The 19111-nt window shown below is 40.9% G+C and overlaps 1 protein-coding gene across 4 annotated transcripts in view; it reads right to left on the bottom strand.

Annotated features, from left to right (window-relative positions):
* The window catches only part of LOC100136219 (vitamin D3 receptor A), an 88132-nt gene that overhangs the window by 46596 nt on the left and 22425 nt on the right, over nucleotides 1-19111 (bottom strand). For 2 of the 4 annotated variants that reach the window (XM_021566307.2, XM_036947165.1), the window contains exon 3: nucleotides 11866-11894. The exons of 1 other annotated variant lie outside the window; for it this stretch is intronic. In XM_021566307.2, the coding sequence (XP_021421982.2) occupies nucleotides 11866-11872 (7 nt within the window). In that variant the 5' untranslated portion in view covers nucleotides 11873-11894. Of the gene's footprint in view, nucleotides 1-3318; nucleotides 3521-11865; nucleotides 11895-19111 lie in introns of those variants that run through there. One more of the 4 variants, XM_036947167.1, reaches the window with a different exon arrangement.

The following is a 19111-nucleotide window of genomic DNA, read 5'->3' as shown; positions in this document are numbered from 1 at the left end:
TCAGGGTAACCCATTGGGTTAGGGTTTTTGTGTCCCCGCAAAAAAAGAGGTTAAATATGTCAACAAAAAAATAACAAATCCTGACCTTTCTTATATCTCCTAGATATAGGACAGACACTTCAAAAATATATTCCTTATTATTTATTTTTTGACTGCCTTTTTAGCCATTTATGAGCATGTAATTCAATGCGTATCTATGGGCTAAAAGCCAAATTAAATGTTTTATCAAATAAATCCAAAAGAAAAATGATACGTAAAGGGGTCCTAAAATTCAAAATCAAATACCTAAATAATCCAGAATATGACGATCTTAAAACAATTCCATACTGTATGTTAGCTTAGTATCCCCAAAAAAGGCTGAGGATTTTTAAATAGGAACGTATACTGTAGTGTGGAACCTAGGACAACTTATTAACCATTTCTACTGTAGTAATCCTTTATCTTCTCATAGCCCCATTCTAAATGTGTTCATATTATTGATTTAAATTCTATTGTTTCTGATTCACATCTGCCAGACGGTAGCTATAGTATAACAAGATACAGACTAATAATGTACACCAATCTTCACATCCTAGACCATCATCCTAGAACAGGACTTTTTATTTGTACTTGTTTTTGCTGTTATAACGCCTGTGCAATCCTGTAAAAGTCTGGCAAACCTCATGTGTTTCCACCTGTCCTTCAACACATTTGTTTATATAGCATAGAAAAGAGCTCATAAGGCTTGGAGATATTTGGGTTGAAGGACAGGCAGGATGGTGTATCGCTGCAGAATGCTGTGGTTGCCATGCTGGTTAAGAATGCCTTGAATTCTAAATAAATCACAGACAGTGTCACCAGCAAAGCACCCCCACACCATCACACATTCTCTTCCCTGCTTCACGGTGGGAACCACACATGCAGAGATCATCTGTTCACCTACTCTGCGTATCAAAGACACGGCAGTTGGAACCAAAAATCTCATAATTGGACTCATCAGACCAAAGGACAGATTCCCACTGGCCTAATGTCCATTGCTTGTGTTCCTAGCCCAAGCAAGTCTCTTCGTCTTATGGTGTCCTTTAGTAGTGGTTTCTTTGCAGCAATTCAACCCTGAAGTCCGAGTTCATAGTGTTGTGTTGATGTCTTCACTATTATTCTACAATGTAGAAAATAGTAAAAATAAAGGAAAAACTTTAATGAGTAGGTCTCCAGACTTTTGACTGGTACTGTACACAATATTTTATTGCTGGGAGTCTTTTTTCTATTAAAAAAAAAAAAAGTAAAAAAATGTGGAGTAGGTTGTGTAGAACGGTAGGAAAAAATCCAAATGAACAACCACAAAATCCCAATTAATCCTAATTTGAAACTGCAAAATGTGAAGACTGTGCAAGGGATGTGTAGACTTTCACTAGGCACTGTATGTTAAACAAAACACCTGACAGGGATTTGCCAAAATACAAAAATAGGCCTGTGTCGTAGTAAAGTGATCCTCCTGTGGGGAACAACAATACCACCTAAACTGGAAAGTCATGTGGGGTCTCTTCATGTCAGACTTCAACCCAAGTGAGAACTCATCTGCTGAGTGGAGATCCAGCAAAGATCCATAGAATTCTGTCAATTATAGAATTGCAGTATAGAACCAAACATCAATGAAACACCCAGCAGGCAGCCACAGTCCATGAACAAATAAACTGAACTAAAGCAAATGTTGAGCAGCAAAGTCCGGCAATGATAAAAATAATCTAAGATTTTATTTTGGCCACCATCACTTTTCCTTGAAGAGTCACATTTAACATGCCCATTAAAACCCAAGGAGCTAGGCACTTACATTCCAGCACTAGAAGGGCTCACTAAGCATTCAGCGAGTGGAGCTGTCAATGAGCACTCACCACGCTCACCGCTCATAGCTCACCGGGTGGTCTTTGTTGGGCGACAGCTTGTGTTCACACATTCATTGGCTGGGAATCTAAAACAGGCTTGTTTAATAGCCCAATGCACAAACAAGATAAGCTCCCAAAGAAACTGCTGAAGAGACCAAGCGTAAAAATAAATCTGCTGAAATAAAGGTAGAGCACCTCACATAGGCCCTGTTAGGCAGAAACCACAAGACAACCTAAAACTATACTGAACAAAAATATAAACACAACATGTAAAGTGTTGGTCCCATGTTTCATGAGCTGAAAGATCCCAGAGACTATCTATACATACAAACAGCTTATTTCTCTCAAATTCTGCGCCCAAATGTGCGTACATCCTCATCAGTGAGCATTTCTCATTTGCCAAGATAATCCATCCAGATGTGGCATATTAAGAAGTGTGTCATTACACAGGTGCCCTTGTGCTGTGAGCAATAAAAGCACACTAAAATGTGCAGTTGTGTCACACAACACAATGCCCAAGATGTCAAGTTAGAGTAGAGTGCAATTGGCATGCTGACTGCAGGAATGTCCACCAGAGCTGTTGCCAGATAAATGAACATTAATTTCTCTACCATAAGCCGCCTAGAAAAATATATAGTTTGAGAATTTGGCAGTACGTCCAACCGGCCTCACAACCGCAGATCATGCGTATGGCGTCTTGTGGGCGAGCGGTTTGCTTAAGTTAACGTTGTGAACAGAGTGCCCCATTGTGGAGGTGGGGTTATGGTATGGGCAGGCATAAGCAATGGACAACAAACCTATTTGCATTTTGTCGATGGCAATTTGAATGCACAGAGATACCATGACGAGATCCTGAGGCCCATTGTCGTGCCATTCATCCGCCGCCATCACCTCATGTATCAGCATGATAATGCACGGCCACATGTCGCAAGGATCTGTACATAATTACTGGAAGCTGAAAATGTCCCTGTTCTTCCAGCGCCTGCATACTCAACAGACATGTCACCCACTGAGCATGGTTGGGATGCTCTGGATTGACGTGTACAACAGGGTGTTCCAGTTCCCGCCAATATCCAGCAACTTCGCACAGCCAATGAAGAGTAGAACAACATTCCACAGGCCACAATCAACAGCCTGATCAACTCTATGCCAAGGAGATGTGTCGCACTACATGAGGCAAATGGTGGTCACACCAGATATTAACTGGTTATCTGATCCATGGCCCTACCTTTTTTTTGTAAAGGTATCTGTGACAAACTGATGCATATGTGTATTCCCAGTCAAATTAAATTAATTAGATTAGGGCCTAATGAATTCATTTGAATTGATATGAACTCTAACTCAGTAAAATCTTTGAAATTGTTGCATGTTTATATTTTTGCTCCGTATACTATAAAGATAGTATTGATAAGCCAGTCAGACTTCGTCAAACTGGGTAAGATAAAGCAGCACTGACCTGAGCGACTCAGAGAGGGGTCTGTGGATCCATTTCCTCAATTAGAAAATACAGATAGACTCCAGTCAAAATACCCCAAGGTCAGAGAGAAAAATCCCTGTCTTCTCCTCTCTCCCTCGTCCTCGTTTTAGTGGCTTTCTTATCCACCCTCACCTGCTCTCCTTCTTTACCCTCAGCTGCAGTAATGTCAGTCTATACCTGTTCAATAGTGAAGCCAGAGGGGTGAGTGGTGATAGCTAATGTTTAACATACTCATGTGGTCAGCAGGGCAAACTCCAGAACTGGCATGGAGAAAAGAGAGCGGCCCACTTTTACCCCAACATAGGAGACTAGGACGACAAATGTGCTAATAACATAGGAAGACCGTACAAACGTATGCTCATAAAACTGCCATGTACTAAAAATTCACTAAAAAGGAAGGCTTATATTTTATTACAGCACAGTAGTAGAAAAACAAAACAGATTATGGAAAGTGTAGGGGAGTGCACACCATCTCAAGACAGACGGGGCAGAGGATGAGCACTTCAAAAGATACAATCAGGTGATGAGTCTCTTATAAACATACTTGGAAAACTCCAACATCACATTCTCTGGACAGCACAAAGACCTAAACTTTGTCTAATGGGGTGGACCCAACAAGAACATTGAGGTTTACTTGGTTTAAAAAGGGGAACAGATTTAGATCTGAGCTTTGCACTCCCAAAACTTCACGTTATGCCAAAAAAGGCACCAAGCCAAACAAACATATTAGCCTGCTGAAATAAAATATGCTTAATATGGCAGTAATAGCCCTATAGACAACTTGATGAGATGTATGATTAAGAACACATTCATCTTCACTTCAGCCACTCAAAAAGGTAGACTCCGTGATAGGATGTAGATGCAGAAAGTAAACAGCATAGTGGGTCAATTTCCACAACTAAGAGCGTTGAAGAGTGAGGCTCAACTTCTCCACTGTTTTGGTCCTGTGGCTCCACACTGAAGAGCGTGAAGCAAACCCATGTTGCAGACACTGTGTGAGTGCAGACTTGCATCTTGCTCATCTCAACTAGCCTGACCGATTTATCAGTAGACCAACATAATAAAAAACACAAAATATGCTGATATTAGCCTTTTATGGATGTATTTGTCTGCGTTTAATACACCAAAAATAACCTACATAAAGATGTAGAAAACGCTGTCTTTAATAGAATTTAAAAGAAATTGCATTAAGAGCGCGCCCTTTACATGACTATAAACACATCTCGTCTTGGCACGCTACAGTAAGACTGACACTACCATTGACCACAACTACACCAGTCAGATAGTGATGGGAAGTTTGGCTCTTTTTACTGACTGATCTGAGACTCCTCAAAATAACATCTTTCGACTAATCTCGCTAATTTGAGAAAGTAATGAACATAGGACCCCTTACCGGCAAACAATGAACTGAAAACTCGAAAGAGTCATGATTCTACAAGCCTCTCGTTCACCATAAGCAGAGAGGAATAGGCGAAGCTAGTGCTTTCATTCTCACCAAAATCTGCCCAAAATATTTTGGACATAAACTTGGTCGCCTGCCTTCCCGCCAACGACTCCCATTGTTAGGGTGGAGACATGACCATCTCATCATTATATACATATCTCTGCCATAAAAGGGCTTACTGGAGCTGTCATGTGGCTGACACTTGTGAAAGTGTAATTTAAAAACAATGTACATTTGTTGATTACTGGGTCTAGTAGTGGCCGCAACTGGACTGGATTGTGAACGACTTTTGGCGGAATGCATTGCTCACCAGCAGGTCAGACAAATGACTAAAATGAACAAGTCACTCAGAAAAAAACTCATTAGGATTCTCGAGTCAGTAGTCATTCAAAAATAATGAATTGTTTGCTTACTTCACATCACCCCAGTCGAAGAGGAGTGAACTACTGCAAACGAACTGATGGTGCTTCTACAGTGAGTGCCGAGTAGATAGAAGTTTGACAGCTCAACAGTGCCAAAAATGTGCACTGGCTATATACAGTTAGGTGAAGTGTCATGGTGGGGTGTCGTAGCAAACCATGGATGCTATGCCAAAATGTAAAAGCAAGTGCCGTGCTAAACGTTCATCTCTGTGGTAACGTTGACTACAGCCCTTTATTGAAGGCCGCAAAATATGGTGCGTTAAATTTGACCTTTGCGTAGGGTATTCCTCAAGCTCTATCATTTAAATATTTTCAGAGACACAAAAAAACATGGCAGGTTACAAAATAGCACTTTGAAGCAACATTTTGGTGTATGGATTGTCACTTGTCAGGGACTGGTCCAAAAATCACGTTTCACCACCGCCATTTCCATGACGAGTGCTTGACACTGTTTACCGAGGGTTAATGCTATCTGGGAACCTTGGGACGTCCCTACACTTAAACCCTACCCTAACCATTTAAAAATGTCAACTTCAATGGGGTAAGATTTCTGCCCTGCTAGGGCTTCCCCGATTTCACTGTAAGTGCTGTTATTGTGAAGTTGAAATGTCTAAGAGCAACAACGGTTTAGCCACAAAGTGGTAGGCCACACAAGCTCACAGAATTGAAAGGCTGAGTGCTGAAGCGTTGTTGCTGAAGCCTGTCTTTCCTCAGTTGCAACACTCACTACCGAGTTCCAAACTCGCCTCTGGAAGCAACGTCAGCTTCATGAAATGGGTTTCCATGGCCGAGCAGCGGCACACAAGCCTAAGATCACCATGCGCAATGCCAAGCGTTGGCTGGAGTGGTGTAAAGCTTTCCGCCATTGGACTCTGGAGCAGTGGAAACGCATTCTCTAGAGTGAGGAATCATGCTTCACCATCTGGCAGTACGACAGACAAATATGGGTTTGGCGGATACCAGGAGAACGCTACCTGCCCCAATGCAGTGCCAACTGTAAAGTTTGGTGGAGGTATAATGGTCTGGGGATGTTTGTCATTGGAACTAAGGAGCCTAGCCCGAACAATGACGGGAAATCTTAACGCTACAGCCTACAATGACAGCTGCAGCTGTACATAGTCTATTGGTAAATAGCCCACCCATTTTCACCTACCTCATCCCCATACTGTTTTTATTTATTTATTTTTCTGCTCTTTTGCACACCAATATCTCTACCTGTACATGACCATCTGATCATTTATCACTCCAGTGTTAATCTGCAAAATTGTAATTATTCGCCTACCTCATGCCTTTTGCACACATTGTATATAGACTCCCCCCTTTGTTTTTCTACTGTGTTATTGACTTGTTAATTGTTTACTCCATGTGTAACTCTGTGTTGTCTGCTCATACTGCTATGCTTTATCTTGGCCAGGTCGCAGTTGTAAATGAGAACTTGTTCTCAACTAGCCTACCTGGTTAAATAAAGGTGAAATAAAAATAAATAAAAAAATTCTAGATGATTCTGCTCTTCCAACTTTGTGTCAACAGTTTGGGGGAGACACTTTCCTGTTTCAGCATGACAATGCCCCCATGCGCAAAGCGAGGTCCATACAGAAATGGTTTGTCGAGATCGGTGTGGAAGAAATTGACTGGCCTGCACATAGCCCTGACCTCAACCCCATCAAACACCTTTGGGATGAATCGGAACGCAGACTGCGAGCCAAGCCTAATTGCCGAACATCAGTGCTCAACCTCACAAATGGTCTTGTGGCTGAATGTAAGCAAGTCCCCGCATCAATGTTCCAACATCTAGAGGAAAGCCTTCCCAGAAGAGTGGAGGCTGTTGTAGCAGTAAAGGGGGGACCAACTGTAAATGAATGCCCATGATTTTGGAATGAGATGTTTGACAAGCTTTTGGTCATATAGTCTAACAGCTTATTGCGAACATTCTTGGATAATTGGTTAGATAGCTTAATATATTTCCAAAATGTTGGTTTATTTTATTGTAGCTGTAAGCTAGATGTTGACAGCAACTGGCTGACTCATGCAGCGCTAATGTCATGTTAGCAGTCTGGTAGGGCTAACATTAGCAGGCTAACTGGCTAACAATCTCGCAAGTTGATTTTTAACAATAAATTCAAAGTTGGCTGCAAATTCAACTGAAACCATGAGTGCAAACGATTTGGTTTAATTTGAAGTTATTTCTTTTGGAGTTTACATTATAACATGGTTCCCCAACGGGCGACCCCCGGGCCGGTTTTAAGCAAAAAAATAAATACAATTGTTGAATTTTCATTTAACACCAGGAAATCAGCTACTTGCATTATAGGGAATAGGCTGGCTTGCCGGGTCCTCCATATTATATCGCACCTGGAAAAAACTTTTCCGATATGACTTCTTTGGAATACAGATCTTTTTATGTAGTAACTCGAAAAATGAGGTGTAACTTTGCATTGGGACTTTTGATGCGTATTCTAATGCAAATCCATGTTACGTTTATGCTACCTACCCTTCAAGAATTTCCAGTCATTGCATCTTTAGTGATAATAGAACAATTACTAAAGTGGTTGAGTTTCATTAAGCATAACAAAATGTACCCAATTTGAGTCTTGAACTGTTATAGGGCATGATATGCACCATCTGCTGTACATTGCATGTAGGGGCCTAGTTACAGTGCCTTCAGAGAGTATTCATACCGCTTGACATTTTGCACATTTTGTTGTGCTATAGCCTGAATTGAAAATTTGATTATTTTTCCCCATAATGACAAAATGCAAACATTTGAGAATCTTTTGCAAATGTATTGAAAATTAAATACAGAAATCTAATTTCCATAAGTATTTACACCTCGGAGTCAATACATGTTAAAATCACTTCTGACAGCGATTACAGCTGTGAGTATTTCTGGGAATGTCTCCAAGAGCTTTGTACACCTAGATTGTTCAATATTTGCCCATTATTCTTTTCAGCATTCTTCAAGCTCTGTCAAATTGGTTATTGATCATTACTAAAACAACCATTTAAGTCTCACCATATACTTTCAAGCAGATAAGTCAAAACTGTTACTCAGCAATTCACAGGAACATACCCCGTCTTTGTGGTAAGCATCTCCAGCTTAGATGTGGCCATGTGTTAAGTATTGTTTTAAATTAAAGGTGAATTCATCTCAGCGTCTGGTGGAAAGCAGACAACATTTTTACATTATAGTCATTTAGCAGACACCTTACAGGGGCAATTAGGGTTAAGTGCCTTGCTCAAGGGCATAGAGACATTTCTCACCAAGTTGTATCGGGGATTTGAACCAGCAACCTTTCGGTTACTGGCCCAATGCTCTTAACCGCTAGGCTACCTGCCACTAGCAAGGTTTTCCTCTAGGATTTTGCCTGCACATACCCTTTATTTTTCATCCTGAAAAACGACATTTCTTAATGATTGCAAGTTACACACATAACATGATGCAAACACCACCATTCTTGAAAATATGGAGAGTAGTACTCAGTAATGAGTTGTATTGGTATTCGGGACAAAAAGTTCATTGCTTTGCCACATTTTTTTGCATTATCACGTCAGTTCCGTGTTGCAAACAGAATACATGTTTTGGAATATTTTGATTCTGAATAGCAGTGGTTCAAACGTTTTATTGTCCCGTACCCCTTCAAACATTCAACCTCCAGTTGTGTAATCCCCCTAGAACCAGGGTCAGTGGACTCAAATGTTTTACCATCATTGTAAGCCTTCCACACACACACACTAAACAATACATTTACTAAACATGAGAATGAGAAGAGTTGTCGTCACAATCCAGCTCGTGGGAAGTGACAAAGCTCTTATTGGACCTGGGAAAATAATAATAACAATAAATAATTTTGCTCTTTATTTAGCCATCTTACATATAAAACTTGAGTTATTCACAATTTTTGATGACCAAATAACCACAGGTTAATGAGAAGGGTGTGCTTTAAAGGATGCACATTACTCTGTATAGTAGAGTCTCAGTCTTAAATCTTTCTCCACACAGTCTGTGCCTGTATTTAGTTATGCTAGTGAGGGCCAAGAATCCACTCTCACATAGGTACGTGGTTGCAAAGGGCATCAGTGTCTAAACAGCATGATTTGTCAAGGCAGGATACTCTGAGCGCAGCCCAATCCAGAAATCTGGCAGTGGCGTCTGATTAAATACAATTTTCACAGAACCGCTTGTTGCAATTTCAATGAGGCTCTCTTGTTCAGATATCGGTGAGTGGACTGGAGGCAGGGCATGAAAGGGATGACGAATCCAGTTGTTTGTGTCATCCGTTTTGACAAAGTACCTGTGTAATTGCGCAACCAGCTCACTCAGGTGCTTCGCTATATCACATTTGACATTGTCCGTAAGCTTGAGTTAATTTGCACACACAAAAAAAAAAATCATACAACGATGTAAAGACCTGTGTGCTGTCCTTGTTAATGCAGACAGAAGAGCTCCAACTTCTTAATCATAGCCTCACATTAACATCTGCTTACCATGTGTATGTGACACAGAATTTGATTTAAATATAGTTGTGGAGAGTCACTGTAATCATAGATTCAGATCATTCAGGCGAGAAAAAACATCACCCAGATAGGCCAGTCGTGTGAGAAACTCGTCATCATGCAAGCGGTCAGACAAGTGAAAATGGTCAGTAAAGAGAACTTTAAGCTCGTCTCTCAATTCAAAACAATGTGTCAATACTTTGCCCCTTGATAACCAGCACACTTCTGTATGTTGTAGAAGCGTTACATGGTCGCTGCCCATATCATTGCATAATACAGAAAATACACGAGTTCAGGGGCCTTGCTTTAACAAAGTTAACCATTTTCACTGTAGTGTCTTGGGTACACTGGATGCTACAGTGTGAATGCACACTACCACTCCACTGTGTCTCCCTGTCATGGCGATTGCGCCATCAGTACTGATACCACCACATCTTGACCTCCAATGTCCATTTGATGTCACAAAGCTGTCCAGTAAATATCCTCTCATGTTGTCCTGGTTTCCAGAAGAGGATGTCTTCCTTAATTGACCCCCTCCCCATAAACGTAACAGACATATACCAGGTGCTGTACCAGGCCCGCCAAGTCTGTTGACTCATCCAGCTGTAACACATAATTCACTGGCTTATATGCAAAGCAGTAAATCGTTTCAAAACATCTCCTGCCATGTCACTGACGCGTCGTGAAACAGTGTTGTTTGATGAAGGAATTGTCTGTAGTTTTTTTGGGCCTTTCCCCAGCATTGTCCCATCCATATCCGCAACAGCAGGAAGAATTAAAAAAAAGAGGCTACAACGGCAAGAGAAGAAAAAAAAACTCACCCAAATGTATAGCCCTGTTGTAAAATATAAAATGTACAGTTTGAAAATGTGAAGAAAAGAAATGCCAAGAATGCGCACGTACCCCCTACCCCAGTTTGGGAATACCTGCTGTACATGATTCCTTCTTTTCCCTCCGTCAGTTAGGTTAGTATTGTGGAGTAACTACAATGTTGTTGATCCATCCTCACTTTTCCCATCACTGCCATTAAACTCAAACTGTTTTAAAGTCAACATTGGTCTCAGTGAAATCCCTTACTGGCAAATTGGTTAGAAAGGATGCCTAAATATCTTTGTATTGACACACCATCCAAAGTGTAAGTAATAACTTTACCACGCTCAAAGAGATATTCAATGTCGGCTTTTCTTTCTACCCATCTACCAATAGGGACCCTTCTTTGCGAGGCCTTGGAAAACCTCAGTTTGTGGTTGAATCGGTGTTTGAAATGCACTGCTCGACTGAAGAACCTTACAAATAACTGTGTGTGGTGTACAGAGACGAGGTCGTCATACAAAAAGCAGGTTAAACACTGCTGCTCACAGTAAATCCATGCATCTTGTGATCTACTTGCCATAACAAAGCACATTCTTACTCCTGAACTTATTTAGGCTGGCCATAACAAAGTGGTTGAATGCTTATTGACTTCAGATATTCCAGCCTTTCATTTTTAACTCATTTATAAAAAAATAAAAAAAAATAAATCCTAATTCCACTTTTACATTATGGGGTAGTGTGTGTAGGCCAATGACAAAAACACATTCATCCATTTTAAATTCAGGCTGTAAAACGAACAAAGTCAAGAGGTGTGAATACTTAAGGCACTGTAGGTCTTACTCAAATGAAAATAGTGTATAAAAAAAAGAAAAGGTCATGTGCAGTTATTTCATTGATAGAAGATTTACATTGTATCCTGTAGGCTGCATTTGGGTTAGCATGAGGACCCAGAGAACTGAGCGGTCCTACATGTCCACAGTAGTCTTCTGGAGACCTTGGCATTTGACACTTTGGCTTCGTCATAAATCATTTTTCTATCAATCATATTTTCCCGACTAGCGGTTTTGAGCTGGAGTGGTAGGGTGACACTGACAAGGTTACTCTTTCCAGGACTATTGCTGCGGAGCCCATTTCAAATGGGGAGGAATGCATGCAGAGGTGCAGATTTTTGATTATGTATTGATAAACTGAATAAAAATAGATGAATCTCACAAATGCAGTGAAACTGTGCAAAGGGAGAGGAAAAGCTTGCTTTATGGAATGAAAAGCTTCAAATGTAACTGAAAACTGAAAATAATAAATCTGCAGAGCTTCTATCAATGGAGAGACAGACTAAAGATGCAAAGAACTTACATTCCATCACTTCACTTCTAAAAAGCTTCCTGAAAGAGAAGAGACAGGAAGGAATCAGCAGCATTCAGTGCTAATTTCTGACATTACAGAGTTGAAGTCGGAAGTTTACATACACTTAGGTTGGAGTCATTAAATTGATTTGATTTGAAAAACTCATTTTTCAACCACTCCACACATTTCTTGTTAACAAACTATAGTTTTGGCAAGTTGGTTAGGTCATTTACTTGCATGACAAGTCATTTTTCCAACAATTGTTTACAGACAGATTATTTCACTGTATCACAATTCCAGTGGGTCAGATGTTTACATACACCAAGTTGACTGCCTTTAAAACAGCTTGGAAAATTCCAGAAAACAATGTCATGGCCTTAGAAGCTTCTGACAGGCTAATTTACATAACAATAGTACGCAAGTATAAACACCATGGGACCACGCAGCCGTCAAACCGCTCAGGAAGGAAACGCGTTCTGTCTCCTAGAGATGAACGTACTTTGGTGCAAGAAGTGCAAATCAATCCCAGAACAGCAGCAAAGGAACTTGTGAAGATAATGGAGGAAACAGGTACAGAAGTATCTATATCCACAGTAAAACGAGTCCAATATCGACATAGCCTGAAAGGCTGCTCAGCAAGGAAGAAGCCACTGCTCCAAAACCAGCATAATAAAGCCACACTACGGTTTGCAACTGCACATGGGGACAAAGATCATACTTTTTGGAGAAATGTCCTCTGGTCTGATGAAACAAAAATAGAACAGTTTGGCCATTATGACCATCGTTATGTTTGGAGGAAAAAGGGGGAGGCAAGCTGAAGAACACCATCCCAACCGTGAGCACGGGGGTGGCAGCATCATGTTGTGGGGGTGCTTTGCTGCAGGAGGGACTGGTCCACTTCACAAAATAGATGGCATCATGAGGGAAAACAATTATGTGGATATATTGAAGCAACAGCTCAAGACATCAGTCAGGAAGTTAAAGCTTGGTCGCAAATGGGTCTTCCAAATGTACAATGACCCCAAGCATACTTCCAAAGTTGTGGCAAATTGGCTTAAGGACAAAGTCAAGGTATTGGAGTGGCCATCACAAAGCCCTGACATCAATCCTATCGAAAATGTGTGGGCAGAACTGAAAAGGTGTGTGCAGGCAAGGAGGCCCAGAAACCTGATTCAGTTACACCAGCTCTGTCAGGAGGAATGGGCCAAAATTCACCCAACTTATTGTGGGAAGCTTGTGGAAGGCTACCAAAAACATTTGACCCAAGTTCAACAATTTAAAAAGGCAATGCTGCCAAATACTAATTGAGTGTATGAAAACTTCTGACCCACTGGGATTGTGATGAAAGAAATACAAGCTGAAATAAAATAACTATTATTCTGACATTTCACATTCTTAAAATAAAGTGGTGATCCTAACTGACCTAGGACATTCATTTTTACTGAGTTTAAATGTATTTGGCTACGGTGTACGTAAACTTCCGACTTGAACAGGCAGTTAACCCACTGTTCCTAGGCCGTCACTGAAAATAAGAATTTGTTCTTAACTGACTTGCCCAGTTAAATAAAGGTAAAATAAAAAAAATTTAAAAACTGTATAAGACGCAGCAAGATTTTTTTCGGTGTTTTATCTTTCCCTTTCTCCGTGAAAAACACATAACCCTGGTTAACAAGACCCATATATCAGTCCACTTCAGACTACTGTGTATTGGGGAAAACATGACCTACTTAGATAACCTCAGGTGAGCTATGGTGAGTTGGTCATCTTGTGTGGAGGAAGCCAACAGTACAGTATCAGTGGCAAGAAAATGTGAACCCTTTGGAATTACCTGGATTTCTGCATAAATTAGTCAAGAAAATTTGGTCTGATCTTCATTTTAGTCACAACAATAGACCAACACAGTATGCCTAAACTAATAACAAATTGTATTTTTCTTGTCATAATGAATACATAATTTAAACATTGTGGTTGGAAAACGTATGTGAACCCCTAGGCTAATGACTTTTCCAAAAGCTAAATTGATGTCCAGTCAGCTAACCTGGAGTCCAATCAATGAGACATGATTGGAGATGTTGGTGCAAACTGCCTTGCCCTATACATTTTTTTTTTTAAATTCAGAAAATTGGAGTTTGCTATTCACAAGAAGCATTGCCTGATGTGAACCATGCCTTGAACAAAAGACCTAAGATTAAGAATTGTTGACTTGCATAATGCTGGAAAGGGTTACCAAAGGATCTATAAGAGCCTTTATCTTCATCAGACCACGGAAAGACAAATTGTCTATAATTGGAGAAAGTTCAGCACTTTGCTACTCTCCCTAGGTGTGGCCGTACTGCAAAGATGACCGCAAGAGCACAGTGCAGAACTCTCAATGAGGTTAAGAAAAATCCTAGAGTGTCAGCTAAAGACACAGAAATCTCTGGAACATTCTAACATCACTGCTGACGAGTCTATGTTACATTAAACACTAAACAAGAATGGTGTTCATGGGAGGACACCACGGAAGAAGGCACTGCTGTCCGAAAGAAAACCATTGCTACACGTCTAAAATTCACAAAAGAGCACCTGGATGTTACACAGCGCTTCTGGCAAAATATTCTGTGGACAGATGAAACTACGGTTGAGTTGTTTGGAAGGAACACACAACACTGTGTGTGGAGAAAAAAAATGCACAGCACACCAACATCAAAACCTCATCCCAACTGTAAAGTATGGTGCAGGAGCATAATTTTTGGGGCTTTTTAAAATTAATTTTGCAGGAGAATGTAAGGCTATTTGTCCGCCAATTGAAGCTCAACAGAAGATGGGTGATGAAACAGGACAACCCAAAACACAGTAGTAAAATCAACAGAATGGCTTCAGCAGAAGAAAATAAGCATTCTGGAGAGGCCCAGTCACAGTCCTGACCTCAACCCGATTTAGCGGTTCACACCAGACATCCTAAGAATATTGCTGAACTTTTGCTGAAGTTTTGTAAAGACGAATGGTCCAAAATGCCTCCTGACCGTTGTGCAGGTCTGATCCGCAACTACAGACAACATTGGGTTGAGTTCAATGCTGCCAAAAGGAGGGTCAACCAGTTATTAAAATGTAAGTCATATACTTTTTCCACCCTACACTGAATGTTTACATGGTGTGTTCAATAAAGACATGAAAACATTTAATTGTTTGTTTTATTAGTTTAAGCAGACTGTCTATTGTTGTGGCTTAGATGAAGATCAGATCAAATTTTATGACCAATTTATGCAGATATTCAGGTAATTCCAAAGGGTTCACATACTTTTTGGTGCCACTGTCAGTCCAACGGGTAGCTATGCAACGCCAAGGAACAGTCAGAAGGTTTAGGTTTTTCCTCCATATATCTGAATGAACAGACACTGGGAAGGACATTGAGGACAGAAGAGCAGCTTCAGGCACAGTCATATTTGGGTACCCAAATACAACAAACATAAGTACGGCGCAAACATGGACGGATGGGTACACACCACACACACACAGCAGATTCCTGCCTCCTGATTCTTTCACCTGACTCAGACACCGTGTGAAGGCCGGGATAATTAATCCCATCAATTGCTACCAATGCTGTTGCTGAGAGTAATGACGGCAAAACATGTTTAACCTTTATTTAACTAGGCAAGTCAGTTAAGAACACATTCTTATTTACAATGACGGGCTAGGAACAGTGGGTAAACTGTCTTGTTCAGGGGCAGAACGACAGATTTTTACCTTGCCAGCTCGGGGAATCGATCTAGCAACCTTTCAGTTACTGGCCCAACGCTCTAATCACTAGGGTACCTGCCGCCCCAACATCACCTTAAGTATCACCACTGTAATGATTGTGGGAGCACTATGATGACACCCTCCATCTAGACAGCTAAGTATGTAGCTGTAACACGGCTTGGGCTGAGCAGGAACCCCCACCAGCGGTGACGATCAACCAGAAAAACCGGTTCTCTCTGCCTGGTTTACTGAAGGAGTGGTAGTCTAGAGGATCTTTTGTTATCACACAGCTTAGCTAAATGATTCAATCAAACTAAAAAAAAAAGAATACAAATCTTCTCTCTTCTAAATATAATTATTTGCTGTATGCATAAGTACATTGAATGGTGCCCTCATTGATCTTGTCCCCACTTATAAAAATCAGGGCATCTGGATTTACGAAAAGCTTTTTCAGAAAGCATGCTGATGAGCTAGTATTTTCACATCCGGATGAAATGCGTGTCCAAAGTAAACGGCCTGCTGCTCAGACCCAGAAGCTAAGATATGCATATTATCAGTAGATTTGGATAGAAAACACTGAAGTTTCTAAAACTGTTTGAATCCTGTCTGAGTATAATATAACTTATTTGGCAGGCAAAACCCTAAGGACAAACAGTTCAGATTTTTTATTTTTTTTAGGCCACTCTTCAATGGGTTTTCATTGGGAATCCAGATTTCTAATAGACTTTCCAGCAGTTCCCTTCGCTTCCACTGGATGTCAACAGTCAGTAGAAATTGGTTGAGGTTTTTCCTTTGAGAAATGAAGAAGTAACACTGTTCAGAATGAGGCTCCAGGGAAGTGTACTCTGTTAGATGCGCGTGACCTGAAAGCACGCTCCACTTTGTATTCCTTCGGTATTGAACACAGTGTACCCAGTCTTAATTTTTTTTTGATTATTTACATTAAAAAATACCTGAAGTTGTATTACAAAAGTAGTTTGAAATGTTTGGACAATACTTACAGGTAATTTTTGAGATATTTTGTACTCACGTTGCGCAAGTTGGAACAAGTGTTTTTCTGGATCAAACGCGCCAAATAAAATGGACATTTTGGATATATATCAACGTAATTAAATCAAACAAAAAGGACCATTTGTGATGTTTATGGGACATATTGGCGTGACAACAGAAGAAGCTCGTCAAAGGTAAGGCATTAATAATATTTTTATTTCTGCCTTGTGTCGCGCTTGCAGGGTTGAAATATGCTTTTCTCTTTGTTTACGGAGGTGCTGTCCTCAGATAATAGCACTGTTTGCTTTCGCCGTAAAGCATTTTTTTAAAAATCTGACACGTTGGCTGGATTCACAACAAGTGTAGCTTTAATTTGGTGCTCTGCATTTTTCACTAGATGTTGGCCAGGTGGGACGCGTCCCACATATCCCAGAGAGGTTAATCCCCTTTGCTTTCCACTCAGTGTGCAGAGTTCTGATATTAAACTTTCCTGGAGTCACGTGTCCAGACACACCACCGCCACTCAGGGATTCAACATGCCCTAAAACTCCCGCCACACAGCTTCACTAATACATAATTACCCCTAAAATAATCCCCCTTCCACCACGCAACCATGGTGTCAATTAATGACAAAAAAGAAGCAGAAAACAGGCTCACGTTTAACAGAGGAAATGACTCATCCATCGCTCCCTATGGTGTCAAATAATGACAAAAATTAAGTAGAAAACAGGCTCACGTGTAACGTAGAAAACAGGCTCACGTGTAACGGAGGAAATTACTCATCCATCGCTCCTTACATCTGTTAAATAAAAAAGCCACAAATCTACAGCCTGTTCTAGGAACGAACAGCAAGTGCGAGCGAGTCAAGACGCCAACATGCCAGCTCACATGCAGATTTATAGCAGAACTGGGAAGAGGAAAAGTGGGGGGAGCACATTAACGCCACTAATTCAAGACCCACTCACTGCACTTACCACACTTGATTAGTATAGCAGAAAAATACCTCCCACACAGCCAGAGTCAGCAGTAGTGTACAGTGTGGGTGGTACCTGCAGTGAAAGCTGCCATCTGCTCTACAAATCCAGGCCCCAAACTACACATACAGGTGGATCTGACCACAGGGCCTAACACTGCTGCCTGCCACTGAGCCAAAGTTCTCCATCACTGAGAATTATAACAGAAGCATTAAATCAGATTTATCCATCATATTTAAAATCTTAACATGTCACAGTACAAAATAAATTTCAACAGTCAAGCTGAATTATCAAATCTCAATCTGGTACACCACCTCTATTGAACGGAAGTGTAAACAAGGCCTTATGGAGATAATTGGCAAAGCACACACAGCTACATTGTCCCTCCAGTCCATGGTGGAGCTGGATGTTTCTCACTCTGTATTCCTCAGCCAGGAAGTCTCTCCCACATGTTACCGACTGAGGGAGGAAATACAACAACCAAGTCCATATGGGGAAAAGAACGAGAGGGGCAGTTCTGAAAATCATTACCTCACTTTTATTTGGTATTGGCCTAGTGTTGCTCCCTCCTTCAGTAAAAGGACACCCTCAGAAACAAAGCGTCTGACTGATGGTCTGTTAACGCAAAAGCAGCACACAGGGTTTGATACTGCAACAAAAATAGTCACATTTGCAGCCGCTTGACTTGGCAGTGCGGCACACATTTGTAATTGGTCGCAAGGTTGCCAGTGATATTTTTTCTGGTCACGTTAATTTTTGGATTCCATTATTTTATCATGATTTATTCAAAAACAGCAACTGACCAAAAATCAACCAACTTTCTGAATAGGCAACAACGGCATGGGAATGCCCGGTCGGTGTCTGTCAGGCCTCATCCCCACCAATGGCCCGTTTGTAATAATGCATTTTTTTTTATGGATTACTGAAGTTATTTGTTATGTTAATTATTTATCACACGTGCGCTGCACACATTTAACCTATAAATAATCTGTCAGGAAGAGAGCATGCTCAGCTCTCAAGCAGCTGGTTCTTGCGTGGAGCGAAAACCGACAGCAGAAGGGGTAGGAGGAGAAGTACTAATTTATTATATCTACCACTAAATGCTAAGGCAGGAATGGGGATGCAAACTTGGTATTTAAGTCTTGGAAAATTAGATACTTCCTATAGACAATTTGCCCTTAAAGTCAAGAGCGACATCATTAATATATACAGAGAAGCGAGTCGGCACGAGAATTGAACCATGAGGCACCCCCATAGAGACTGCCAGAGGTCCGGAAAACAGGCACTACGATTTGACACATTGAACTCTGAGAAGTAGTTGGTGAACCAGGCGAGGCAGTCATTTGAGGAACAAAGGCTGTCGAGTCTGCCAATAAGAATGCAGTGTTTGACAGAGTCGAAAGCCTTGGCCAGGTCGATGAATACTGCTGCACAGTAATGTCTCTTATCGATGGCAGTTATGATCTCGTTTAGGACCTTGAGCGTGGCTGAGGTGCACCCATGACCAGATCAGAAACCAGATTGCATAACGCAGAAGGTACAGTGGGATTCAAAATGGTCAGTGATCTGTT

This window comes from Oncorhynchus mykiss, chromosome 16, assembly GCF_013265735.2.
Source record: "Oncorhynchus mykiss isolate Arlee chromosome 16, USDA_OmykA_1.1, whole genome shotgun sequence".
NCBI lineage: Eukaryota > Metazoa > Chordata > Actinopteri > Salmoniformes > Salmonidae > Oncorhynchus > Oncorhynchus mykiss.
Note: the sequence above shows the minus strand (reverse complement) of the source record. Positions and strands in the feature narration are given on the sequence as shown.